Raw genomic sequence first — 27,216 nt, 5'->3', positions numbered from 1 at the left:
TACTGGAAAAACAATCCTTTACTCCAGAAATTGCCAGTGACTGAGAAAGTAATTTTCTGTACAGATATTTTTCTTCTTACTCAAAACTTAAGAAAACATCTAATAAAAGAAAATCTGAAAAAAAAAAAACAAAAAACAAAACCCACTGTGTTCAGAATGGCAGAGAAGCATCTATTAGAGAGTCGTCCATCATGCCAGGTAAGGGCAAGCCCTGGCTATCAGGGCACCTCATCCTGTGAGACCCTTACACATCTTGGATCTGTGGTGTGTCCTGTGCGCCTCCCCTGCCCTGGTGCCTCAGCCTAGTGTCTCCTCAGGACAGCAGCTACTGCAACTGTATGGATCTCTGCAGGCTGTTTTAAGAGTCAGATGAGATTATGTTTAGTACAGTGTGTCACATACACTGCAGGGCACGAGAGCTGTTCCTGGTGAATAAAGGATATCAAAAGCAGGCTTTTAGCAATCTTCAAGGGTATATGTGGTGTATGGCAGGCCTAGGTCCTTACTACTCACGGCAGGATCCATCTCAGGCACCTTTACAGATGCTGAATGTACCTGTGTTACTCTTATTTATGATAATAAAATAACTGAAAATAAGAGTTAATCTGGCCTAAGATCAGGGTAGACTACCCAGAAAGCCCTGAGAAGGTATGTGTGAGCTGCTAAGCAAACACATACCCTGGGATTCTTGTCTCTTCAAGGCTTCTCTAACGCCAAGCATAAGTAGACAATCTGTCATGCTGGTTTTCTCTACAACACATAAAAACACTAGACCCAGTGTACTACTCTCAAGATCGGAATCCCTCCTTTTGGGTGGAGGAGGGCTGTGAAATGCATGGACAACTACAGAGATTGGTTGGAGACCGATTTGTGAAAACCATCTTTAAAGCATTCATATCCATGCCTAGGAGGTTTGAGTCTCTGTGTTATCAATACACTATGCTACAAAGTCCAGTATAATGTCAATGTTTATACATATCTACTCAGTAACCACAAAGTTCCCCCACTATTCCACCATCTCAAGCTGATTTCAGCAGGAGAGTTGGTTCAAAGCACCTGTTTCACTGTCACGGGACACTCTGTCTACCCAAACCTTAACTCCTGCTGCTCAAAAATATATCTAAATTACTCAACATTGTATGGTTTCAAAAATAGAGTAAGTTTACTGACAATCTCAGCACAAAGCCAAACCATCCACCAAGTCAAATGAACATTTAAGTACAGAGAGGAAATGGTGTCTCTCCTTTAAACTCACAGAATGGAGATGGCTGGGCTGAGAGCTACCCCTAGAAACTTAATAACAAGTACCTCTCCCATCCCCAGCCAATGAGCAGAGACAACTTATTAGTGGTGTTGCTCTAATAGCAGTGGGTAGAGTAGATGGCAGTCCTTTGTGAATCCTAGCTTGGTGCCTGGCTTGGTGGCCAACGCTGTTTGATGCCTAGGACTTCTAAAAACCAAATCCAATCAAAGCCAGGCAGCACAGCTTGGGAGGAGGAAGACCTGCTACCTACAGAGCTGATCCCATTTCTCACCTGAGGCAGCACCCGGGAAGGAGGGCCCTGCACCTTACCCAGGCAGCACAGTGGAGCTGGCCCTGGTGGGGGTGTGTGGGTGGGGGTAAGGTGGCCCCAAGGGAGTGAGTGTTGGGAAAGCTGACCCTACCAATCATCTGCCATAGGGTGGCACTGGTGTAGACATGATGCCCCCACCCTCCCTGCCACTTCAAGTCATCAGGAAAGCTGTCCACAGGGTCAAGAGCTCAAGAGAGCAGGCCCTGCACTTTGCCTGTGCAATTGTGCAACGGCATGGATCTGCTCCTGATGGCAAAAACACAGGCAAGCCAATCCACCACAGGTTACAGCACTGGGGAGAGTAGGCCTGTCACCTTGACTGGGTAGTACAGTGAAGCAGGCTGTGGAGGCGTGGGTATGGGTGAACTGGCCCTGAGTGCATGAGAGCAAGAGTTGACTCTGCCTCCAGTCAAAGGTGGCCTTGGGTGGCCAGCTGGAGACGTACTGGAGACCTTGCCCTGGTGGTGCAGATAGAGGAGAGCCAGTGGGCTGACAAAATTAGCTACCACCCAGGCCCAGGTTCAGGGCTGTGATCGGCCTACCCCATATCATTGTGAATGGTTGGGGCACATGAAAGGGCCAGGCCTGCTGATCCAAGGCTGCAGGAACTCCATGGCATGGGGCAACAACAGGATAACCAGCAGGAGTCCTGAGGAGGATCCAGTATTGATGGTGTCACAGAAGCTAGAAATCTTGAACCAGACCAGTGACTCATTGCAAGTGAAGATGTGTGGACAGAGGGATACACTGTGGGACACGTGTGTGTGTGTGTGTGTGTGTGTGTGTGTGTGTGTGTGTGTGTGTGTGTGTGTTTTATTTTGGGGGAAATGAGGAGACAGGTGATGAGAGGGACTGGGGTGTATGATGTGAAACTCACAAAGAATAAATAAAAATATAAAAAATATCTCAGTGAAGTAAGAGGCTAGAATCATAGGAAATGCTTGGAATCCTCGAATTCAAGAGGCTGAGGCAGGAGGATGGACAGTAAAGTTGGCCTGTGTGAGATAGCAAGACTAAAGAAAACATAGAGAAGGAAGACCTGAGTACCAAAAGGCCAACGAAGCAGCCAAGACACAGACTTCCAACGTGACGAAGGTAACTAGGCATGGTTAGGGTGCAAACCAGAAGACGGTCAAAAGAGAGTGCCCTGATCAACAGTCATCCAGTATAGTTGGGTTCTGGAATCCACAGCAAGATTCTTACTCTTCCTGAGTACACAGGCTTGCTTCAAATGGTCATGTTAATTTTTATGATATAAAAAACAGCATTTATATTTCATCCAAATATCAAGGAAAGAAATCTCAATTTTATCTCATACCTCTTGGATGTATTTTAAAAGAAGAATTTAGAAAACCATTTCCTGCACAGCAGAAAGAGAAAACCGACCTACTCGAAATGTGAAGGGCTTTCCGTGGTTCTGCAGCTCCCGTTCTCGCTGGTGGGCTAAGACTCTCTGGAGAAGCACCTGAGCCAGCTCCTTCTTCCTGGTGTGAGTCGATTCCACGAGAGTTATGGCCTCTGCTAGGCAAGCTCTCTGCCCTTGAACTAAACCCATATAAAGTCTATCCACAAATCTTTGTTCTTTATCAGAAAGTCCTTCTGTGTGGTCCTTCAAGGTTGCCCGGATACATAATGTTCTCCTGAAGCCGTCAGACAGTAGCACCCTCTTACTACAATGGTGTCCAAAAGAGTTCGGCAGAGCATCTGGGGGGTGCAGTGTAGGAAGACTTGAATGAAGGAGCTGTGGGGAAGGTACTCTCGAGAGGCGGGTTAGTAAACGCCGGTAAGGAGAAAGCAGCAGCGTGGGAATAGTCATTTTGTCTGTAACTGGATCCTTTCTGACTTAGTGTGATTTATGAATGGCCTAGAAGGAAGGAAATATTTTTGAGATCAACAGACAATTAAAACACTGAAGTAGTAAAACTGAGAGACCACAGCATCACTGCACACTTTTTCCTGCATTCTAAGACATGAATAATCAGGGTTCGTGATAATATACATGATGACTAATTTCGGTTGTCAGCGTGACTCCATCTGGAAACAACTAGAACCTGAGCTGCTGAGCACTACTGGGAGAGATTTCCTAATCAGTTTCTCTGAAGAGGAAGACCCACCCTAAACCTGGGCCACACTTTCTGGTGGCAGCCCACACAGACACGGAAAAAGAAAACTTTGTGTTTTGCCTGCTTGCCCTCATTCCCACTGACAAGTTCATCTACCCTGCTACTGTGCTAGAATGGTCAATATTAGAGCCAACTTCTTCAGGGTTTGAATGTAGACTGAAGACCAGCAGCTCTCCAGGAATCCTCCAGGACTCCAACTGGAAGACTGAGAAAACCAGAAACCAGCATTCCTCCATGGTCTCAGCTTCACTTCAGGCTACTGGCTTTAGGTCCTGCCCTGACTGCCCTTGATGGACTTTCTGACTCGTAATCGTAATAAAGCTTTCCCTCCTGAGCTCCATGTGGTGCTTTATCTCAGCAACAGAAGCCTAACTCAAGACACTAAACTGTAGAGAGGACTCCCTTAGCCACAGCGAGCACTAAGAACGCGAAACTACTTCATTGTAAGACAGAATTTACATCAAAACTGCCCTGTAAACAAAACCAACACAAGGTCTTTTTAAAAAGTGTTGCTACATATGCCTAACAACCAGAATTCCATTCCTAGGACCCACACCAGAAAGAACTGACTTCCAATAGTTATCCACCTGTGGGATGCTCATGAGTGTGTGAGTGAGTGTGTGTGTCCACACACGCATAAGAATAAATAGCAAATGTAAAAAATAATATACAAAACCTCATTAGAGTAGATATTTCCTGCCATGTTTTTTCTTGCATTCATCTTAAGGATTTCTTCAGGTCAACATACCCGATTCTGAGGCATGCACAAAAGACTCTTTCAGAAGCTTCCCTCTGCCCCTGGTCTCTTATTCATTCTCTGCATAAGAAGTGTGATTAGCAGTGCAGCACTTGAGGGGCAGGTTTAGGTACATGCATGCACTCAGAGAGGCGCCCTGAATACTCTGACATAAGCACACAATCAACAACAATAAGCCTTAATGTGAAGTAAATCGCGTAGGCCGGGGAGTGACCAGACCAGTGTATCAGAGATGTTCAGAAGCACCCGTGTTTATTCAGATGCCTCTTCCCAGCCCCACAGCAGCCTCTGTAGGTAAGTACACTCAGGTCTGAACTACCACAGAACTGGTAGAGAGCCCTTTCAGATTTACTCACACAAATTCCCACTGTATTAAATATGTTAAGTCAGAATGGGACAAAAGTTACCAGCCATAGGCCCTCGCTTTTGGTGTCATGACTCTGGGCAAGTTACTTAAGCATTCTGTGCTGCAATGTTCTCTGGAGGAGTAAAAAGAACAGATAAAGCAGGGTGCTTGTGAGGATTAGATAACTTGATTCCTGCAGGAAGCCCGTGGTAGACAGCATTAGATTTATCAGCTTGTCAGACACTGATGCTCAATCACACACCCAATTTTTAGGGGTGAGCTGGCATTTACAGGTATACAGAGCCTGCCCAGCTAAATATTGGTTTCCCTATACTTTGTGGCACACTAAGTTACTTTATTGCTCCAAGACACTTTCTCTAAATGATTTTCGTTAGTAATAACATTCTATTAGGAGTAAAGAAATGGGTTAGCTTTTCACTTGTAGGCTTAGACCTGCTCTGATCTTCCAATCTTTTTTCTGTTTTGAAGAAGGTTGTGACGCCTGTCCTTGGTTGTCTATTTGACTACAGCTGCTGCAGCCCCATTCCTGCACTGGTGTTAGAGCCTACCTCTACCGAGTCCAGTGTGGACTCAAGACCAGCTAAGACATCCAGCCTCATGGACTGCTGGATTACCTGAACTACAGCCTGTAGGCCATTCTAACAAACCATATATATGATTTAGGCACATATAGGCATAGATATACCTACATATATACATATATAAAGACAGAGTCATTCTATTCATTTCATAAGTTCTATTACTCTAAAGAAATCTAATACAAAGATATTATAACTTCTGTTTATATAACATTAACCTTTTCTAAAAGGACAATTATTTTTTAGATAATTACATCATTTCCCTCTTCCCTTTCCTCATTTCAAACTGTTGCATATATTCCTCCTTGCTCTCTTTTAAGTCCATGGCATCTTTCCATTAATTGTTACATGCATATATGTATATACATATATATTCCTAAATATAACCTGCTCAGTCTATTATGTTATTTGTGTGTATGTTTTGAGGGTAGACCATTTGGTTTTGGATAACTGATTGGTGTCCTCTTCCCTGGGGAAGGCTATTTCTCCCTCTCTCAGCCTTCCTTAATTGTGCAATTCTTTCCATAGGGTTGAGGCCGTGTGGACTTGGCTGTCCACTTCAGGGTGTCTCTTACTGTCCTTGCTCAGCTCATGTTTAGGCAGTCTTGTTGGTGAGACTATGTGTGTAACTTCTGAGTCTTCTAGGAGACAGTCTCACAGAAAATACTGTGATAAAAGGACAATTTTTAAAAGTGTGTAAAAAAATATTAAACATTCATTACTACCCTGCACATACTTCAAACAACAAGAAGGTAGGAGCCAGAACAATGACTCTGTGCTTAAGGGCACATAAGCTCGTACAGAGGACCCAAGTTTCATTCCTAGCACCCATGCCAGGCACTCACTACTACTCGACTTCCAGCTACCGGGATTCTGATGCCCTCTTCTGGTCTCTATGGGCACCTGCAGTCACTTACACATACACACACAATATGGAATTAAAAAATAAAAAATATTTTAGGAGTTAGAGAGGTGGCTCGGCAGTTAAGAGCACTGGCTGCTCTTCCAGATGACCTGGATTGCACCCACATGGCAGACCACAAGTGTCTGAACCCCTGTTCCAGGTTCAGGCACCCTCTTCTAACCTCTGAGAGCCCTGCATACAAGTACACAGGCATTCATGCCAGCAAAACACCCATGCTAATAAAATATTTTTGTTTGTATATTTTTGGGGCAGGAGTTCTCTGTGCAGCCCTAGCTACCCTGAAACTCACACTGTAGACAAGGTTGGTCTCACTCAGAGACCCATCTGCCTCTGCCTTTCAAAAGTGCTGGGATTAAATGTGGGCACCAGCACACCAGACTCATATTTTTTTTAAATAAATCTTTTGAATAAATAAGGGGAATCTGTCTTCTAAGGCTTCTTTCAGTATACCTGTAAGTACAATCTAATCAACACTACTACCAGTACAACCAGATGAAGAATTCACTGGTAAGAACCATGCATTTAAAAAAAAAATTGGATATTTTCTTTACATTTCAAATGTTATTCCCTTTCCCAATTTCTCCTCTGGAGTCCTCCTATCCCTTCCCCCCAGCCCCCTACCTCTATGAGAGTGTGCCCCCACCCATTCCCTCCCATCTCCCCACCCTGGCTTTCCCCTACATGGGGGAATTGAGCCTTCATAGGCCCAAGGGCCTCTCCTCTCACTGATGCCCGACAAGGCCATCCTCTGCTACATATGTGGATGGAGCCATGAATCCCTCCATGTGTACTCTTTGGTTGGTGGTTTAGTCTCTGGGGGCTCTGGGGGGTCTGGTTGGTTGATATGGGGTTGAAAACCCCTTCAGCTCCTTCAGTCCTTTCTCTAACTTCTCCATTAGGGACCCCGTTCTCAGTTCAATGGTTGGCTGTGAGTATCTGCCTCTGTATTTGTCAGTCTCTGGAAGATTCTCTCAGGAGATGGCTATATCAGGCTCCTGTCGGCCTATACTTTTTAGCATCCACAATATTGTCTGGGTTTGGTGACAGTATATGGGATGGATCCTTGGGTAGGGCTGTCTGTGGATGACCTTTCCTTGAGTCTAAGAATCTGTTTTTATTAAGCCACTCTTTCCTGAGAACATGTTGTCCCCAGGTCATTGGAATAACATGGATGGTGACAGAAATAGTGCCAGGTGTTCCCGCTGCTCCAGCCTAACTCTGACCTGGTCCTTTTGGCTCCTGTGTGGAATCACTTGGTCCCCAACTGCTGACGATTTTAAGAAGTTGTAGAACCTTTAAGACAACAGTGGCTTGCTATGGGAGAAGCTTTGACGGTTGGTTCTCTTTGCTTCTGGCCCCAAGCTCTGACCTTTGGCATGTCTGAGTGACATGAGGAGCCCACCATCTGTTCCAGTCACTGTGTCTTCCTCACCATAACGTGCTGAAACCACCTGGGACAATGAGGCAAAATAAGGCTTTCCTCCCATACACCAATTGTTTCAGGCATTCGGTTAGTGACGAGAACAGTGACAGATACACAGCCATCAGTTTTGATCTTCTACTTAGTTCCTCAAGCAGTTCTAACAAATTATTGTAATGTTGGAAGTAATTGCTAAATTCCAACAAAAAGACTGCTCTTCCAAGTAGGGTCACATTTCCAGGTTTAGGGTTTGGGATGTAGACATATCCTGTGGAGATTCCTATTCAATCCACTGCACCTTCCTAAGAAAAAACGCTTCGTTTTCTTCAGTGGTGTAGCCTTAGTACGTCAAGAGCTCACAGAATAAGACGCTCTGTGTCCAAACAAAACAGCAAACAGCCCAAAGCACAAAGTGCTAAGGGAAAAGTCAACATCACAGGAGCAACTCTCACTGAGGAATTCAAGTCCCTGGGGTGACAATGCCAGGACTAAGTCTGAAAGAATAAAAAACCGCTAAAGGATGGGGCAGGTTTTCCAGGCTGAGGCCTTAAATGTGTAAATTCAGTGTAGGTACTTGGTCTAGTTCTTGCCATATTAGATTGGGAAAGCCAGTGAAGGCAGGAGACTTGAATATACAGAACTAGTGACAAGATATGAGGTTTAAACCAGGACAAAAACCAAGGCCCAAAATACCCTTTTGTCTGCTGTCATGGGCAAATGACAGAGACTCTTACAGAGGTGGTACAATCTGAGCAGCAGCAGCAGGAGCAGGAGCAGCAGCAGGAACAGCAGTTAATAGCAGTCTTAGCAGCAGCAGTATACAGCAGTCTTAGCAGCAGCAGTATACAGCAGTCTTAGCAGCAGCAGTATACAGCAGTCTTAGCAGCAGCAGTATACAGCAGTCTTAGCAGCAGCAGTATACAGCAGTCTTAGCAGCAGCAGTATACAGCAGTCTTAGCAGCAGCAGTATACAGCAGTCTATACACGCAGAAGCGCCGTGAGAACTGAGGAGTGGTGAGAGACTCTAGCAGCAGAGCCCAGAGTAAGAAACCTGAGTCAGGGTCCCTAGCAAGGAAACAAAGTGGAGAACACAGACTTGGGTATGGCATTAAGGGATGGAAAACAGAACCAGATTAAAGAGCTTCCTGCCCATCAGACTCCACAAAGCTGACACATCTGGTATGCTGTAGTTACTTAAAAATAATCAACCACAGAGAAAAGATATAGCTGATCTGAACTTACTTCTCCACTTTTCTAGCACTTTAGAGTTTATAAACCATCTTCAAACACTTTCTATTATTCTCCAGTTCCATGAAGACAGTAGAATGACAGTTGTTGGTCTCATTTAACCAAAGGAGAAATCAATTCATTTAGTGTCTGTAGTCACAGAGGCAGAACTAAAATCCAAGACTTTTGGCTCTGACACTACTTCTTAACAAAGTATGTTACTTCAAAAGAGCTGTCGTGTGGCTAAAAGAGAAATAGAGATTTGTAACTGCCTATCTTCCAGAGTGTGTGAGAATATTAAGGTGAAATGGAGAGGCCAGTGAGCAGAGGAAAACACCTTCACACCACAGAACGATCTCATTATCAAGTGTAGTCCTACCATCCTAAGAAAAGATAGTGTCACATGCTGTCTAAAAGCAAATTACAACTATTTAAAATATGTCATTTTGTATTAAAAGATCTTACCATGGTTACCAAACAAACCCAAAGTAACATTGAGGGGAGAGGAGAACCCAAACCAAGTAGATTATGAAGCATTCATCCAATAAATGTTTGAGCATTTGCTATGTGCCATGCACCGGTCCAGCTCGGAGAATATGACAGTAACAACAAAGTGTTGCTGCCATTGTAAAGTTTCTGGTCTTAGGAGAAAACCAACATACTGTCAGTCAGTCAGTCAGTCAGTCAGTCAGTCAGTCAGTCAGTCACTGTGGCTGGATCTGGATGAGCCACAAGGAAAGTATAGTTAAAGACAGGATGAACACGGACTTTACAGACAGATGAGTATACTAAATGCATGAGATGAGAAGCCAGGACAAAGAACTTACCATGCTTATCTATCTATCTATCTATCTATCTATCTATCTATCTATCTATCTATCTATCCATCCTATGTATATGAGTGCTTTGTTTTCATGCACACCAGAAGAGGGAATCAGATTCCATGACAGATGGTTGTGAGCCACCACACGGGTATGTGAAATTGAATGCAGGGCCTCTGGAAGAGCAGCCAGTGTTCTTAACTGCTGAGCCACCTCTCCATCCAGCCCATTACTGTTTGTTTTTTGGTTTTGTTTTGTTTTTTTTGTTTTGTTTTGTTTTTTAGGATTTCTGGCTACTTCATGTAAAATTCCAAAGTAGATATCAGGGAGTGAGATGTAGAACGAGGTAAGAAAACAGTGAGGGAACCATTGTAACTGTCAAGGAGATGATGGGTGGACCAAGTACAGTGATGCTCAGACAAACTCCGTTTGAATTCTGAAGGAGCTGTTTTCATACAAGATGGGGATACAAGATATTAAGGCTCAGGTAAAGGTCTACCTTGAGCTACAGAAAGCTGAAGACTGGGAGGTGAGGTTTGAGGTATGACCAGAAGATAGACAGACAGACAGGTAGACAGATAGATAGGTAGATACAATAGATAAAAATAACTTCAATTTTTATTTTTTTTTTACTTTGTATGTTGGGGGACATGTTTGTGTGCATGGGTATGGCCAGGCATATATATGTCATGTGTGTGGAGGCTGGGGGTTGTCAGATATTGTCCTTGATTGCTCTCCACCTTTAGACTGAAGTAAGTTCTCTAATTTGAACTTTGTTCACCAATTTGGTTAGTCAGGTCAGCAAACTCACTTTGGCGATCCCTCTATCAGCCTTAGAGTGCTGAGAATGCATGTTTGTCACCATGCCTGACAGGTGTTTATGTGGGAACTGAGGATCTGAACTCTAGTCCTCACACTTGGATGACAAATGCTTTATCTACTAAGCCACATTCCACCCCAGATGCAATTTTGAAGGCTCATGGATACCCACCTGGGCGGGCGGTTGCACTTCCGTCTCAGGCTGTGCTGAAAGCAGAGCTGAGGCAGAATTTGGACATCACCAATGTTAGATGTTGTTTAAACCCATGAGATACAAGTGTGTTTTAAAGCTCATAGGAGATACAAGAGGGTGAGAGCATTTTTCACAATAAAACTTCATGTACATTAGGATTACCATGGCGCTCCTAAGCTGGTTTTAGCAGACCATATTGTTAAAAAGCAGCCCAGTGTTTTAGTGTATAATAATGGTATCTCTGACGGTGTTCATATGTCTGACTTCCCCAACTCTCACAACATATTCTATTCCTTTACAAAGGAGAACTGAACTGTGCTAATAGAACTGGTGGTGCTAGTGAATAGAAAGATTCATCTACTGAATCTGAGCTGACTCCAGAGTATCAGCAGGCCCTTTAAAATGAGGAGCAAGGCAGAAAAAGAACACCTAGACACCAGGAGGCTCAGTCCACTGTTGTTGGCTCTAAGGCTGGAGTAAATGGACTAAGTAAATCTGTGAAGGCTGACTGACTGGAGAGGCTGAGAAAACCAGAAACAGGATTCACTGAAAAGAGGGCAGAATAATGACCACCGACACCTTGATTTTAGCCATGTCAATGTGTGTCAGGCATGACCATCCAAACTCTAAGACAACAAATGAGCTGGGCCAGCCAGATAGGTCAGCAGATAAGGCGTTTAGCAGGCAAGCCTCGTCACCTGCCTTTGGTTCCCAGAACCTAAGGAACAGTGGATGGAGAGAGCCATCTCCACTAATTTGCTCTCTGACCTCCACATACCTAATTTGGCATGTGTGCCCTCCCCCACAAATCAGTTAATTATTAATAATATAAATGTGTTGTCTTATGGAACTAAGTGTATGATAATTTGCTATACACTAACACCACCAATGGTAAACTAATACAGTTGCTATAGCAACCACTAAATCTTTTTTCCACTAAATCTTTTTTAAAGATTAGAATTTAGATATTTTTTAAAATGAGAAATGTCTAATAACCACTCATGATTTAATTATCTTTGCCAGAACCTATGACCCTTCATTCCTCATTTAGATCTCTTCCTAACCCAGGAATCAACTTGATGAGTCTTTTACTATTTATTGTAACCTTCAGTGTTACACTCAATATGTGTGCATGTCAACTTCCAAATTAGACATAATATTAGCATATCTTCCAAAAAAGAAATTAGTAAAAAGAGTTACATGCAATGTGAAAAAGGTGGCCAATGTTTTAGCTATGATTTTTATCAAAATCAGACAGATTGGACGTGCAACCACGCCCTGAAATGTGTGTTACTCAATGGGCCAATACCAGAATTTTTTGACTGGCAAACAGCACCCCTCTGAGACACATTCCCTCAGACCCTCGCAGGCAGTTACCATGCTCCTCAGCCATGCTCCTCAGCGCTCCCACAACTTTCTGTTCACACCTGTGACATAGTATTTGTGGCTTTGTCTTGGAATCTATTAACCAGCTCACATCACTCCTGTATGCAGTCTTTACCTCCTCAGGCTCTAGAGCAGGGCCTGGCTCATGGCCAACTTTCAGAACTGTTCGTTAGACTCATTAATAGAACTCAGCCTATGGGAAAGAGCTTGACTGACAATAAAACCTGTGCGAGCAGAGAACTTTACAAAACACACTCTGCTCTTTCAAGTGCCTGCTGTCCATCGAGACATCTCCGACATCTAACCAACTTCCAGAGAAGAAATATATAAAAAGGGAAGGAACCAAACTCACAACAAGAACTCTTCCAGATGAAAGTATGTCTATTCACAAAACGAGCAAATCTCTAAACAAAATGGTTTAAAAACTGCCTAATAAAAATAGTATAGCTTCCCTTAACATAAAGAGAGACGTTCCCTAAGAGAATTTTAAGATAGTATTTTTCTTCACTGAGAACGTCATGCATACCATGGCCTACAACAGTAATAGCAGTCTCTCTCAGGAAAACCTGTGCTAATATCTGACCAAGTTAAGTTTGTTCTGCAGGCAGTTCTTTCACACCCATATAGGTCCTAAAAGTTCTTTAAGTGAGACACAAGAACTAAGAGAATAAAGGTATCATTTTTACCTTCCCCCAATAAACTAACAGGATTATCCAGATTCTACTGACACCTTCCAGACTGTCTGAGGGCTGACCCCCTCACCCTGCCCTCACGCACCCCATCTCTTGGGACTACATGAACGGCAGCCATCAACAGCTCTGCTTCACTTCATGTGCAGTGTATACGAGGTTCTTCACTTCATGTGTAGTATGTATGAGGTTCTGGGTACTTTCCTAACTAATCCATGCAATAACCCTACAACAAAGGAACCCTGTTGTACAGTGAAGAAGCTCAGCACTATGGATTGCCCTGGCCTCACTAGTGGTGGGATTTTTTAAACACAGAAGTGTGTGCTGAGATCTCATAGAGAGTTAAACAGCTGTCACTGTTTATTTTTTATTTATTTATTTTTTTACTTTTGTCAAATTTAGAAAGTCAGCAGGATTTCCCAATGAGTTAGGTACAGAAGAGACTAAATTTTAAACATTTTAAAATGTTCACTTCGCAGGAAAGTCACACCCAATAAATCCACATAACCCCATTATTTAATCAAACAGATTTTAAAGAGGACACTATATTGCTTAAAAGCGAACATAACTTGGCCTAATGAACGACTTCCTTTATCTTTATATACATGTCACAGGCAGGACAGAAAAATAAGGTTGTAATTTTATTAACACTCTAGCAGACTCTATCCATTACACTGACTAAATGGTCTAAGTCGGAAGAAGGGCCTCTCGCCTGCTCGTGTGACTAAGCACCTTTGCCTGAAGGACAGACACCAAAGAATGTAGCCATTAATCATACCAAACTGTTCAGTTAATTGTCATGATTTTTGACAGCAAGGCTTCATCTTATAATCTGTAAACTAAGCACTATTAAAACATAGAATTCTGTAGCATTTACAACATTCAGTCGCTTACTACAAAGTACACCTAACAAACCAGGATGCCAGGGTTTTAATATACAACGAAAAGTCCTAAGTAGACATAAATACTGCAATAGGCTAAGTCATCACTTCTTTTTTTTTTTTTTTTTTTTTTTTTTTGGTTCTTTTTTTCAGAGCTGGGGACCGAACCCAGGGCCTTGTGCTTCCTAGGTAAGCGCTCTACCACTGAGCTAAATCCCCAGCCCCAAGTCATCACTTCTTGCTATGGCTTGGAACTTAAAAGTACTAAAGGTCCAAGGCTTGGTGCTAAGCCCTTGGTACTATTAGGGGCGGCAGAGACTTAAGGAAATGTGTCCTCACAAAAGCTGTGCCATGGGGGTACCCTAAAAGGATATTGGAATCCTAGCCCTTCTTAGCTCCACTCCTGGCTCCCTGAGGCAGGTAGCTCCTCTGCCACCCACCCCACCATAACACTGTGCCACCATAACCACTGTGCCACCATAACCACTGCGCCACCATAACACTGTGCCACCATAACACTGTGCCATCATAACCACTGTGTCACCATAACACTGCGCCACCATAACCACTGTGCCACCATAGGGCCCACAGGGACAGTTGGTCATGAATCAAAGTCTCCAAACTGAACCAAAATAAACATTTGCTTTGTTTCAGGAAAAAACTTAATCATACTTCCCCTTAGAGAATTTACACAAATAATAAAATTTTAAGTTCACATCTATTTCCTCAAAGTTGACTTGTTTATTCTTTCTTCTCAACCCTTCACTTCTCTCTCACGTAGTGGGTTTCAAGCTCTATATGCCATAAGACATATATTTACAATACACATGCACACACTCATGTAACACGAATGATATTGATATCGTGTAGCCCTTTTACAGATAACACTCTCCAGCACTGTCTCCTCTGGTTTCCTAGTGCAGCCACAGTCTACCACAGCCACCTCTCTCACATGCTCTATTCATCCTCCATACTGTCAGACATCTCATGCTCATACACTCTCCTTCAAACATTCAAAGCTCACCTTGTCTTACCTAAAAAGATGCAAATGTCTTATTCTATGAATGTCCATTAATTCAATAAATACTCGTGCAGAAGCTACTATATGCAGGGCGCTGAAGTTTACAATCCAGGCAAGCAGTCATAATATCGTGTATAAATATCTCACACTCCTCTGTGAATTCTCGCTATCCCCTTTTCAACCTTTCCTTTGCTGCTGTCGGCATTCTGGTGTGTATGCAGATCCAGAGATGACTACACAATTTTCTAGAGTGGTTGTCACCATATTCTATGTGGGATGTACTCTTTCTCACCATCTCCCAGAATCCTCTTCAGCTTTCAAGAATCAGCCCAAGTGTGTCCTCTACAGAGTCAATGGTTGCTTTCTTCATAGTTTGGTTACTCCTGCCTCTCTGACAGCCCTCATAAAGATGTAGAGGGCTAACTTTTAACATGGCAGTCTTCTGTAGACCATGGCTGCTCTGTATCCATAGCTCACCGTTTACAGAATCAAAGAATATAGCAATAATTTTACATTAGTCCATAACTCCATTACACTGACAGCTAACTGATATTTTGAAAACAGAATACTTTTAAATATATATTTTTCTTTTAAAAATCTGATACATACCCATTTTTCTGCATTAGGAGTTTGCTCAACAGCAGGGTCTGACTTGGGATATTCGTCTTGGAACTAATCAAGTGAATATTCTTAATTTCAGTAATTACCATGACAAGAAGAGGCATTTCGAACTCAATACAGTAGACCAGTGTCTATGATGTAGCACAATTCCCCGTGTGTAACTGACTTTGATTTGGGAGCTAAGCTGTCAGAAGCCACTAATGTGCTTATCATCATCACCCCTGCTGGAAGCTTCTCCTCACCCTTTCAAATGGTTTTAAATGGTTTTGCAGAGTAGTTAAGCCAGTCACTGATAAGTGAGAGAAACACAGAACACATTCACTGCCTGGGGAGGGCTTCTCTGAGGTTACCTTTCACTATTTTCAGAAGAGTCACATGTCCAAATTTCTACTGTGAGGTCAATTTGTGCTGGGAGCCTCTCACCGTTAAATGTTATTCATTGCTCTGTTCTGGTCAAAATGTGCAGTGCTAGTGAGACTTGCACAAGGAACTGAGCTATCTTACATCTCAGGTTCTTCCTGTGCAAGTGTAAACAGGCCCACAGGCAAGGGAGACAGTAAGTGTGAATGGCTGTGCACACAGGCAGGACCTGGCGCCAAGCATTGAGGAACACTGCTCTTTTCTCCACCCCTTCTCCAGAGCCCTTGGACTGCTCAGCAAGATCCACCTTGGAACTTTTTTGTTCAAATTCTTTCACATCCTATTACAGCAATTCCCCAAACCAGACCAGGAGTACCTGACGAGAGGGAAAATCTCAGGCCTACTCCAAGGGTTCTGAATCAGAGACTGTGGGAGTGGAGCACAACTGCTTGTGTCCTAAGCCTTCTGTGTGACCCTGATGCCCTAGGAAAAAAGTCCGATAGTCTGTGTCTGCTGCACAACCTTCTCACACTCTCCTCTCAGACTCCTAGGAGTCTCTTTTCCAAACCTGCTGCTTTCCCAACTTCCAGATTTGACCCACAGGCCACATCTTCCCTCTTCTACAACATTTTTCTTCTGCTTAAATTCCTCTCTTAAACCCTCTCCTGATGATCCTGGCTTTGGAGAATCTTTTCTTCATCATATTATTCTGAATACCAACTTAGGTGATAAATCTGCTCAGACTACTAACAAATTGTACCTGGCACACAGAGGGTGCATGTTAACTCAACTGAACACCTATCACATTAAAACCAATGGGAGGATCACATAAAAATACAGATACTTGTTCCATATTGCAGAAAAATCAGATCTCTGTAAAAGACCAGTGGCAATAAAGATTTTAGAGCAATGTTCAACACCTTTCTTACATACGGGAAGAAGTTTGCTTTTCCCACATGACACCAATCTGCTGGAGCGGATTTCAGCCATTCACTTGTTCTATCCATTCCAAATATATTCTTATGACACCCTCAAATTTTGTAAGCACCATTTATGTTCCTCATGATTACGTAACTTTCCATGTTTATAGTCTCTCCTAATAGGAAACAAAGCCTTAAAAGAACCAGCCTAGTAAAAATACTATTTCTCTGAATATATTTACTTTGTCAAAGAACACTCTAGACATTGTAGATGACCTCCAAACGTTTTGTTTCTCCTGGAAATTGGTTTTCTACCCAGTTTAGCCACTTTTTATAGTCTCTTTGTTCTCCAAAATATATACATAGGAGCTCTTATGGCGGCAGTAAGAAACCCTTCTCTTAGGCTATCTTTCATTTTTTTCAAATGAGAAACATCTGAAGTTGGCATGTCTTCTGTGGAACGCTACAGGCCCTATCGAGACGGTGTTTAGAACCCAGACAACCCTTTGTGACTCCTAGTCTGAACCCTATTTTGTATCCTGCTTTGAATCCTCTGCAAATGGGTATTCCTTCCACTCTGAGGTGTCTGCTGCTCCCTTCCATAGGCGGAGCTCCTTAACATGGAACAGCCTTTGGCCCCGTCTCCTTCCCTGCTGCCCGAGAGGAGCTCACAACTCAGCCCACAGATCCTGACAGCAGTGTCTGCGACGCCTTTCTTATGTAAGGAAAAAGCACGCAGTCCCTTCCAGTTCTTCCTGCAGGCCCGACCACATCCACCCCGCCCCTAATTCAGCCACATCCTCCTCGGCTGCCCCCCGCGAGCCTCCAGGGGGCGCCCCCTACAGCGGGGCTGACCCGGGGCGGAGGACGGACCGGCCCCGACTCCTGGCCTCCGCGCGCACCGGGCCCCACACTCACCCTCGCGAGGCCGCGCAGTAAAGCACCGCCCCTTCCGCCCGCTCCTCCCGCCCTGCCCGCCCCTTCCGCCTCCGGCAGCACGCAGGCGTAACGTGACGCCCCCGCGCAGGCGCAGGCGCTGAAGGAAGGCCTGTCTCGCGGCGGGCGCATGCGCGGGTAGCGGGGGTCTGTTTGGGCGGGAAGTGGGTGGTGGAGGCCGCTGTGGGCTCGGCTTTTGCTCTCTGGAATGCGTCCTGGCTTAGGCTGTCTCGGCCCTGCCCGACCCAGCGACCGCGGTGCCATGCCCTCTCTTTCCGCGCGTGGAAGCTTGAGATGGGTCACTGATGACGACCTAGACAAACTTTGCAAAGCAGGTTGCCACCTGTTGGAATAACCGCTCCACCCCCAGCCGAAATGCAAGTCTGAACAATGGCGGGTTTGAGTGGCTCAAGGGCCCACAATTCTTCACTTTAAAACTGATGCACTCATAAGAGTATTTCCTAACATGCCCCACATTCAGAGACCTCTGCTCACCACCTCAGCAATGCCCAGGGAGGTTCGTCTGGCGTGGGCAGGCTCTCCCTTGAAAGGATCTGACTTAGTTCTACTTTGCACTGGGGCGAAATGCTAATTTATTATTATTATTATTACTACTATTACTATTATCTTGGAGAGACAAGGTCTCTCTGGCGATCCTGGAACTCCCCAAGTAAACCAGGCTTTGACACCCAAATTCTGGGATTAAAGCTGGGCCCCACCGCGCCACACTGTAGTGAATTTTAAAAAGGAAAAGAAAAAAAAAAAAAAACCATAATAAAACAGGTGACTAAGCCGTTGCCTACTCGTACACGATTTTTAGGGGAAAGTTTTTGTAATATTTTAATCAAGGTAACATCCATGCCGATCTGCATAATACTTTTTTTTTCTTGATACAGGTTAAGTTTTATGAAGGAGTTTATGAGGACTTTGCTAACTAAAAAAATGATTCCCTAGCCTTTGCTTGCTGTTTATTCTGCAAACTCTTACTTTAATGCATTTTTTTTTTTTCTTTTTTTTTTTCTTTTTTTCGGAGCTGGGGACCGAACCCAGGGCCTTGTGCTTGCTAGGCAAGCACTCTACCACTGAGCTAAATCCCCAACCCCGCATTTTTTTTTTAAATCAAGTATTCCTAACTGTTCTTATCACTCCTTTGGGAAGAATTAAAGACGTTCATGAAGCAGAAGTGCTCCTGTCCTGGGGGAAGGAGGGGACATGGCCGACAGGACACACAGGACTGGAACCTGCCTTGAGGCTGTGAGAGCTCCACCTATGTTCAGCCTCCTCTCGAAGTGATTAGTCTGAATCTCATTAAGAGCCATGCAGAAAAATTCAAAATTGGTTTTATTTGGTTTTCATAGTTGTTAGTATTGGAAAAAATAGCATGGTTCTATTTAAGGCAGCCGGGCAGTCTTAGGTAGCAGTAAAGATTTTCAAATTTTAACACAAGAACACATCGACTTAAATTTCTCAGGAATGATCTTTTAGAAGGATCATTTTGTTCTTAGTCATGTATAATCAAGTAGGTCTGAAGTCACGAGACCTACAAATTTCAGGTAATCCAGAAGGAAAATATGTGAAGACTGTAAAAGTAGGATACTATATTTTAAAAGGTAGTTTAAACAGCAGCTGCAAGTGCTCTTTTAACTCTTCCGCTTTAAATTTGAAATATTTAAAAACAAAGTTGTTGGAGCCAGAGCTATGGCTCAGAGAGTAACATATTAACATAAGAACATATTGGCTGTTTTTTAAGGAGCCAGATTGGGTTCCCAGGACCCACAAGGTAGTTCACAACTGTCTTTAACTCCAGTTCCAAAAAATCATTGCAGTCCTCTGGCCTCTGAGAACACCAGGCACACATTCATACTTGCAGACACATGAAAATATTTTTGAAAGTTACAAATCAGTGTAACTTTCTGGCAATTATTTAACTAAACATTCACAGATAAGAAACACAAAATCCATGATAAGTTTTCTTATAATCTGACCTTAGCAAATGCTGCACCATGTCTAAGAACTCTGCAAAGTGTTTAGGAATGACCTCATTATTACAAGTATCATTTAACTCCATATAAGGCCTGGGAATTCAGCCAAAGTAATGCATATAGTTTCCAATTCTCTGTGGCTTATAGTACCTGGTCTGGTTCCCTAGTCTTCACACATGTCAGAGAGGGAGACAGGTGCTGTGTGCCATGGTAGAAGACTTGTGAGTCTTTGTAATCTGTCAGTTATGACTTTTTGAATATTCATTTCAAACAAATTTGAGTAGCTGCCAGATACTCCTAGGTTCCTAGAACTCCTGATAACATGCTCATTCCCCTTCATAGCATGGCGTCTTACTTGTATACAACCTGTTCCCATCTCTGACGTCTTTCAAGACTAGGGAACCAGAGCAGGTGCTGTAAGCCACAAAGAATTGTGAATCAGATCATCTAGGCAACAGAGTGTCGGGGTATGCAGAATAATCAGATAGGCCTTTGCTTCCTTCAAGTGAATTATCACGTGGGAATCTCGTGCTGCACTGCGTGAACATAGTAACTGCAGTTGTCGTATTTTTTTTTTTATCACTGCTATAAAAGTTGGTACAAACTTAGCAGTTTAAAAGAACAGAAATTGGCTGTTTTCTGTAGGTCAGGGTGCAATTAATCCCCTTGTGCTGAGGTCAGCTTGTCAGTGGACTTCATTCCTTTCTAGAATCTTAGAGAAGAGTATTACTTTGTTCTTTCGAGCTTTTAGAAGCCACCGAGGTGCCTTGGTCTACAGCCCCTTTCTTCCACTTTCAAAGCCAGTAGCATCAGTAAAAGGCTCTTTAGTTTTTAGGGTTGGTGTGACAAAAGTGGGCCCACTAAGAATAGTCTTACCATCGCAAGGTCCTTAATCAAATCTCCCAAGCCCCTTTGCATTTTAGAAGGAAATAAATTCACAGGCTCTGGTGATGAGAGTGTGGAAATCTTTGTTAGGAGGAAGTTTTCCCTATCACGCTCCACCCTCTGGCCCCCAAAGATTCATAATGTTCTCATGCAAAATCCATTCAGTCCTCGTTCCCAGAGGAACACTCAGAATCTCACCTCAGTCTCAAAGGATTAAACTGTCCAAAGTTTCTAATTTAGATACAGGTGAGACTCTGGGTTTCTATCCAGGGCAAAATTATTTCCCCTCTGGACCTAAGTGACTAGAAAATAAATTCTGTGCACCCAAAGTACTAAAACAGTCATTGGAACCAGAGGCAGAATTATAAGATGGTGAAAAAGAGAAACCAGAGTGAGAAGCAGCAGTCCCAAACATTTCAAAATCCAACCCAGCAGTCTCCACTCGAAGTCAGGGCTACACCTCTCCTTGGTTCAGATGACAGAGGATGGTCATAAGGTGTCATTGGTCTGCCTCCAACAACCATTACTACATGCTTTAGTGTGCCTGTTTCCATACGTATCTGTTTGTCTGAACCACTTCATTTCTCCACTAGCCCAAGTCGAATGATTACCATTCTTTACCTTTAAGTAAACACTTGACCAGTACTTTTGAAGGTCAGCATTTTACGAAACTGCCTTGCAAACCACTTCGTGGGAAGTGCAAATATGCCATCTAGTTTCTATGGATGGAAAAGAATGCAGCCTCCATTTGATATTTAGGCCACATCCTATCTGCAGCTAGTTCATACCAGACATATTTTTAGCTTCGTTTTTATGGAATAGGCAAAGATGTACATACAAGGCCATCCTTGTGAAACCTTTTAAGGATGCTGGAAGCTCATTCCTGCCTCCCAGCAGGTGGCAGCAGATGAGTGCTCACACAGGGCAGTGACTTCCTGATCTCCTGGCCTGGTTCACACGAGGGATGTGGCCAGCTGACCTTTCTCAGGGAGGAGAATAGAATTCGGAAGCTGCCCACCTGGGAACGTGAATCAGCTCGTCGCCTGGTTGGGGAATTATACTTAAATCACATAATTTATTCTGGAATTACTGTTCTTTCTCATTCTATCTTTTTCTTTCAACTCTGTCCGGGCATTTTGTGTGGAGCTTTTGCATCTGTATTTATGAGTGATGTTGGTCTGTGACTCTTTTTCTAATGTCCGTCAGTTTTTCTTAAGACTAGCATCATTGTGCTTGCTGTCTAAGCTTTTCTGTAAGATTGACATACATGTGTTGCTACTTCTAGTCCCATGGTACTGTCGTAGATGAACACACTGTCCATAACCATCAATGCATTAATATCTACCAGCTTTATCTAGGACTACAGGCAATGCAGCTGAAGTATTCTATGGACAAAGATGTATTTTAAGCCTTTATTTTAAAAAGTAGCAGGAAAAGACTAAAGCATCTAAGAGAGGCCAGCGGACTGTGGGGCATGGGACAAGTTAGTGTCCAGCCTAGAGAAACTCTTAGAGGAATGAGGATAAAGAGAGAAATCAACCATATCTGGAGGAATTGACCACTTCTCTACAGGCATAAGACTTTGGTTGACCCAGTGCCCGGGCATGAGGGCTATGCCTGGGGCCATCTTTGGTTGTGGCGATCAGAGGCGGTGCTGTTCATGGAGTAGGCGAAGCTGGAGAAGCAGCTAGGGTTGTGCCAAGCACACAGACGTGGTCTTCATCTTCGCCCACCACGAATATCAGTGGTCCTAAGGTTGAAAGATGCCAGTGAAACTGTAGGAGAAGAATATTAAAAATTAATTTAGACCAATAAAGTCAGAAAACAGAATCAATGAACACATTCACTCTAAGCCAAAACTGACTGAAGAGGACAGAGAAACTTTGAATTAGTTTAAAAATAATTTACAAAGACCCTCTAGGCCCAGATGGGTTCACCGATGAAATCTGTAAACATTTAAAGACCATGTGATGTCAGTCATGCATAAACTTGGAAAACTGAGGGAGCAATGACAGCATCACTTTAGAAAACCCGATCTGTTAGAAGTCATCAGCAAGTACCATGTAGAGATGCAGACGTAGAATCCTTGTACAAAATACCAGCAGATTGTCGAAGCAAAATAAGGAAAAGTACAACAGCCAAATGGGGGTTATTCCAGAATGTAACTTTCACGCAACATAAGTAATAAATCAAATGCCTGATGGTAGAGGCCTGTAATTCAAGCTTCTCAGGAGGCTAAGTTAGGATCACAAACTCAAAGCCTGCCTAGGCCAGTTGAAGTCCAGTCAGGTGCTTAGTGAGAGACAGAGACAGAAAGACAGAGACACCCCAGCAACAATGAACCCGATCTGTATTTCTAACCCATCATGAGAATAACTGTAGAACTGGGGTTGGGGGAGCTTTACTACGTAATGCGGTGTGTGAGTGACCAGAGCCACCAGCGTGCTTACGGATGGGTCTGTCGTAGGCCTGAAGGAAGTGGGGCTGTTGAGCTCTGTTCCAGGGTCTCACAGTCTTCCAGAGAGAAACATTAGAAAGGAAGAGAGTTAGAGTATTCACAGCTCAATGCGGACCAATCTGCCTTCACAGCTACTTGCCCCGTACGCTGAAGGTTCAGTCTCCTAATTCTGCCACAGTTAGTGAGTGCCAGGTCATAGGTATGAACTGTACGAAATTATTTCAACATGTAGCAAGCAGCAACTTTAATATGAGTTTTTCTAAACAGTAGCAAAAAATACTTTAAAATGCTTCTCATGAAAGGTAAGAGCTGTATTCTGAAACTACAAAATTGCATAAATGAAAACATTTAAATAACAGAGAAATGGCCACATTCCAGATTGCTGGCCTCAGAAGTTCAGACTGACACCCAGGGTGTGGTTCTCCTCCACCAGAGAACACACAAGGGAAATGAGTGTGGGCTTCTTAGAACCAGTTTCCAAACCATTGCACTAACCTGGTTCTGCCCTGAGCCACAGTAGTCTGGAAACACTGAAAGCTGGCTATTTTCCCTCTAAATATTGTACCAGAAGTAGAATTACAGCATATTTAAAAGTCACAAAACTCTTCTTCCTTGCTTCCCTTCCCCCTGATGACTTTAGTTGACAAAACAGAAAATCTGTTTGTTTTGATGAATTTAATAAGTAGACAAAATATCAATTACATGCACCTGATGGTGTAACAAAAATTCTTTGCACAATGCTGACGCTGGGGAAACTACCACTTGCAAACTAAGCTTCTGGTTGACAAGATGACTCATTCTGTTTTAGAGACAGGCAAGGTTTCAAGGAGGAAGCCCCTAGGATTTCCTGTGCCAACTAAACCTCTCTCATCCCATTATTCCAACAAAATACTTGAAATTCATCATTAAGAAAAAAATTGCAGCATCCAGCTTTTGTGCTGACCGCACCTCTTCCAAGGACTTGTGAAGGTACAAGCTTTGCTTTAATAGAATTTTAAGAAGATAAATAATTTTTAATGCTAAGAAGTACTTTGAAAGTACTTTTTGAACATGAGTCTGAAAGGGTTTGAAGGTTTTCCTCTCTGCTGCTTTTCTGACTGTCAGTCGTGCTTTATTTAGCAAGATTATGTTTCAAACTTCACTTTAAAAAATTGTATGTATGTGCGTGCGTGCGTGCGTGCGTGCGTGCGTGCGTGCGTGCGTGCGTGCGTGCGTGCGTGCGTGCGTGCGTGCGTGCGTGCGTGCGTGCGTGCGTGCGTGCGTGCGTGCGTGCGTGCGTGCGTGCGTGTGTGTGTGTGGTTAGAGCCTACAGAAGCCAGAAGAGGGTGCCAGATCCCATGGAAGTAGATTTGTGACAGCTGTGATGTACTACATGGAGAGTGGGAATTGAACCAAGATCCTCTAGAAGAGCAGCCAGAACTTTTAACCACTAGGCCATCTCCTCAGCCCTAAAACTTACCAATAGTGTTCTGAGCAGCTCCCCACGTTTCCTTCCCCTCTAAAAACACATGCTCGAGCTGGTCTTTCTGTTTCTGTTTTACACTGTTTTAACTCTATGCTAACTTCTGATAGTTCTGAGAACAGTTATACTGTTGTCTACAGTTTTCTGCACTCTCTGGAGATGTCTTCTTTTCTGAAAGTCTTCCCATTGTGGGTCTCACCACGAAGGGGAAGCCAAAGGCGACAGCTGGTTTATAACTCCCCAGCTGAGGACTGCCACAGGGTATCCCTGTACTCCCTGTACTGATTCTTCTTCCCAGGATTCCTATGAAGTAGATGCTACGAGAGTCCACAAATTCCACACAGAAGCTTCTGTCACAGAGGATCAGCATCGACCCCTTGTGTGTGGTGGTTAACAAAGGCAGGCTCATGCTGACTCCGTTACCCTGTACTTGACGTTTACTACACCCCATTGGGCAGTGGTTTACTAGAGTATGACAGAAATAATTTTAATCCCCTAATCATGCAACTTCACGGACTATACTAGCACCTGACTGGCAAATTTTCCAATGTTACTCAGAATTCCCACATGACGGTGCCAGAGAAATCTTCCATGTGCTGCTATTGATACCATAATAGGGCTAAAGATGTCGATAGAATTTAACGAAGGTTTTTAAAATATAACTTAAGAATGTGGATCTGCAAAAGAGCACAGGCTAAGGCAACTTTTTTTTTAAATGTAAGGAATAAAAAGATTACAACTCCAAAAGGAGTAAAAAGGGTTAAAACCACAGAGGTAAGACAAGAGCCCGCTGTATTCAGGAGGTGTATGGGACAGAGGTCGAAGAGTTTCTGCAGGAAGGAAAACAGCAAAGGAAGTGAGTTAAGTGACAGCAGGTGGCTTTCAAAACAAAGCAGGGCCAGCTGACTGTTCTGTGGTGCCAGGCAGTAAGATTCCACAGGGAGCACAGGGGCAGCAGAGAAGCCCATCACAGACTTGCCCATTTCCTGTGCTTACCAGGAAAACATTATGTTTTTCCTGAAAAATCAAAGAGAGCGCAGACCTTGGAGAAAGGAAGAATGAGTGCCTTTTAGAGACCCCTGAAGCCACTCCTTACACATTGTGTCATTACAAGGTGGCAAGATAACTGAATTATCGTTTTTTGGATTAGCAGAATCCACACTACCTCAAGGTGTCAGACGTGCATATTCCTTGGTTCCACCCTAGACTTACTGAGTCAGAAACTCAGGTCAGATGGTGCAAATATCACCCCAAAGCTCAAGATCCACGGGCTATTATTAAAAAGAAAATTCAAGGTTGGGGATTTAGCTCAGTGGTAGAGCGCTTGCCTAGCAAGCGCAAGGCCCTGGGTTCGATCCCCAGCTCCCAAAAAAAAAAAAAAAAAAAAAGAAAGAAAGAAAGAAAAAGAAAATTCAATGACACTTTATAAGTGACATAAAATCATTGAAAATTATAGTCCAGCATTAAAGCAGTAACAAGCAAGTGATAGTTTACCATCCATGCATTTAGATGTGACTCTGAGAGTCCTTTGTTGGATGGTGGAAAGTGTCTCTGGCATACCAGAGGGAAATCTCAACATCAAATTATTCTCCTGGCTGGGGGTGGGTGTGCTTCGTGAGTACAGTACTGTGCCAGCCTGCAGACCTGAGTTTGGAGCCCCCAGAACCTGCTGAAGAGCCAGGCAGGGACTGGAGAAATCACTCAGTAGTTAAGGCACTTGCATCATGCCTGGGTTTGATTTCCAACACCCATTTTGTGGTTTATAACCATAACTCTAGTTCCGCAGGATCTGATGTCCTCTTCTGACCTCTGCGGGCACTACCTAGACTCACAGGCACACGCATATCTGCAGGCCAAACGCCTACGTGTAAATTACAATGGCTAAGTCTAATAGTTTTTAAAAGGCCAGGCACAGTCACATGCATCTGTTATAACTCCTGGGCCGAGGGCACAGAGACGGGTAGATCCCTGGAGTTCTCTGTTCAGCCAGTGTAGCCGGGCAGGCGAGCCCTGTTGAGTGAAGAGATCCTGTCTCAAAGATGAAGGTAGAGAGTGCTAGAAGAACCGGCCATCAGCCTCTGGCCTTCAGAGCGTGCACCCTTACAGACTCACACTTGCGTCACATCTGCGTGCATGCATGTGCATGCACACACCAAAGAAAAAGCTTGTGCTCACTTGTTGAAACATTTATAGGAAAAAATGTTACAGGCAAACAAGCAAAGGTATCAGCAGTGGCTCCTGGGCCCTTGGGGTTTGTATGTGTATCCCTCTCACCATCTTACAGATACTGCTTCCAGTTTTCTGTGAGAATTAAATCTGTTCTTTAGTTTAAAACAGTGTTATCAACACCATGATTAAGGGAGGAGGAAGAAAGGAAGTAGAGTACGAATAAGAGAGAAATTTAAATGGCCCCAGTTTGGCCAAGAGAGGAGAAAGCAAAATCGCACTAGAGAGTTTGTTTGAGACAAATCCCTCAGCCATCAACTTGCAGATGTAGACACTGTGTGAGAAGCATGTGCTCGGAGAACTACACCGGCCAGCGCGCAGTCCTGGGCTTCTCCTGATGTGCTGACGGAGACTCACTGCCCTCTCATACTCCCCCACAGTCTCCTGAAGCCAGCCATGCAAAGCTCAGCACCACTGCAGTCTCCTCGGGTGAAGCTACCGTGTCCCAAACTGGTATACATTGTATAAACCGATCAAATAAGTCACTTCACCTCCGTGCCCCCTTTTCTCTTTTAAGCCCCCTGCTTCCTTCCTCCATCTGGAACACTAGTCTGCACCTGTCTCCCAGTCTGTTCTGTGTCGGAA

The 27,216-nt window shown here is 43.7% G+C and overlaps 1 protein-coding gene and 1 long non-coding RNA gene across 18 annotated transcripts in view; both read right to left on the bottom strand.

Annotated features, from left to right (window-relative positions):
• The window catches only part of Mmaa (metabolism of cobalamin associated A), a 29,613-nt gene extending 11,950 nt beyond the window's left edge, over nt 1-17,663 (bottom strand). For 4 of the 16 annotated variants that reach the window (XM_087594108.1, XM_087594111.1, XM_087594102.1 and 1 more), the window contains exons 1-2: nt 17,601-17,636; nt 2,965-3,438 (exon numbers count right to left, since the gene is read on the bottom strand). Coding sequence is in view for 6 of the 16 variants with exons in the window: in XM_087594100.1 (XP_087450226.1) it covers nt 2,961-3,390 (430 nt within the window). In the remaining 10 variants the exon portion in view is untranslated. 16 annotated transcript variants of the gene reach the window in all.
• Nucleotides 17,664-21,883: 4,220 nt separating this feature from the next.
• LOC147999419 (uncharacterized) overlaps nt 21,884-27,216 on the bottom strand; it is a 28,118-nt gene continuing 22,785 nt past the window's right edge. For both annotated transcript variants that reach the window (XR_015643608.1, XR_015643609.1), the window contains one exon: nt 21,884-22,260. This is a non-coding gene — a long non-coding RNA (uncharacterized LOC147999419). The remainder of the gene's footprint in view (nt 22,261-27,216) is intronic.

This window comes from Rattus norvegicus, chromosome 19 (assembly GCF_021556685.1).
Source record: "Rattus norvegicus strain SHRSP/BbbUtx chromosome 19, alternate assembly SHRSP_T2T, whole genome shotgun sequence".
Lineage (NCBI taxonomy): Eukaryota > Metazoa > Chordata > Mammalia > Rodentia > Muridae > Rattus > Rattus norvegicus.
The sequence above is the reverse complement of the archived record's forward strand: the minus strand, read 5'-3'. Positions and strand labels throughout refer to the sequence as shown.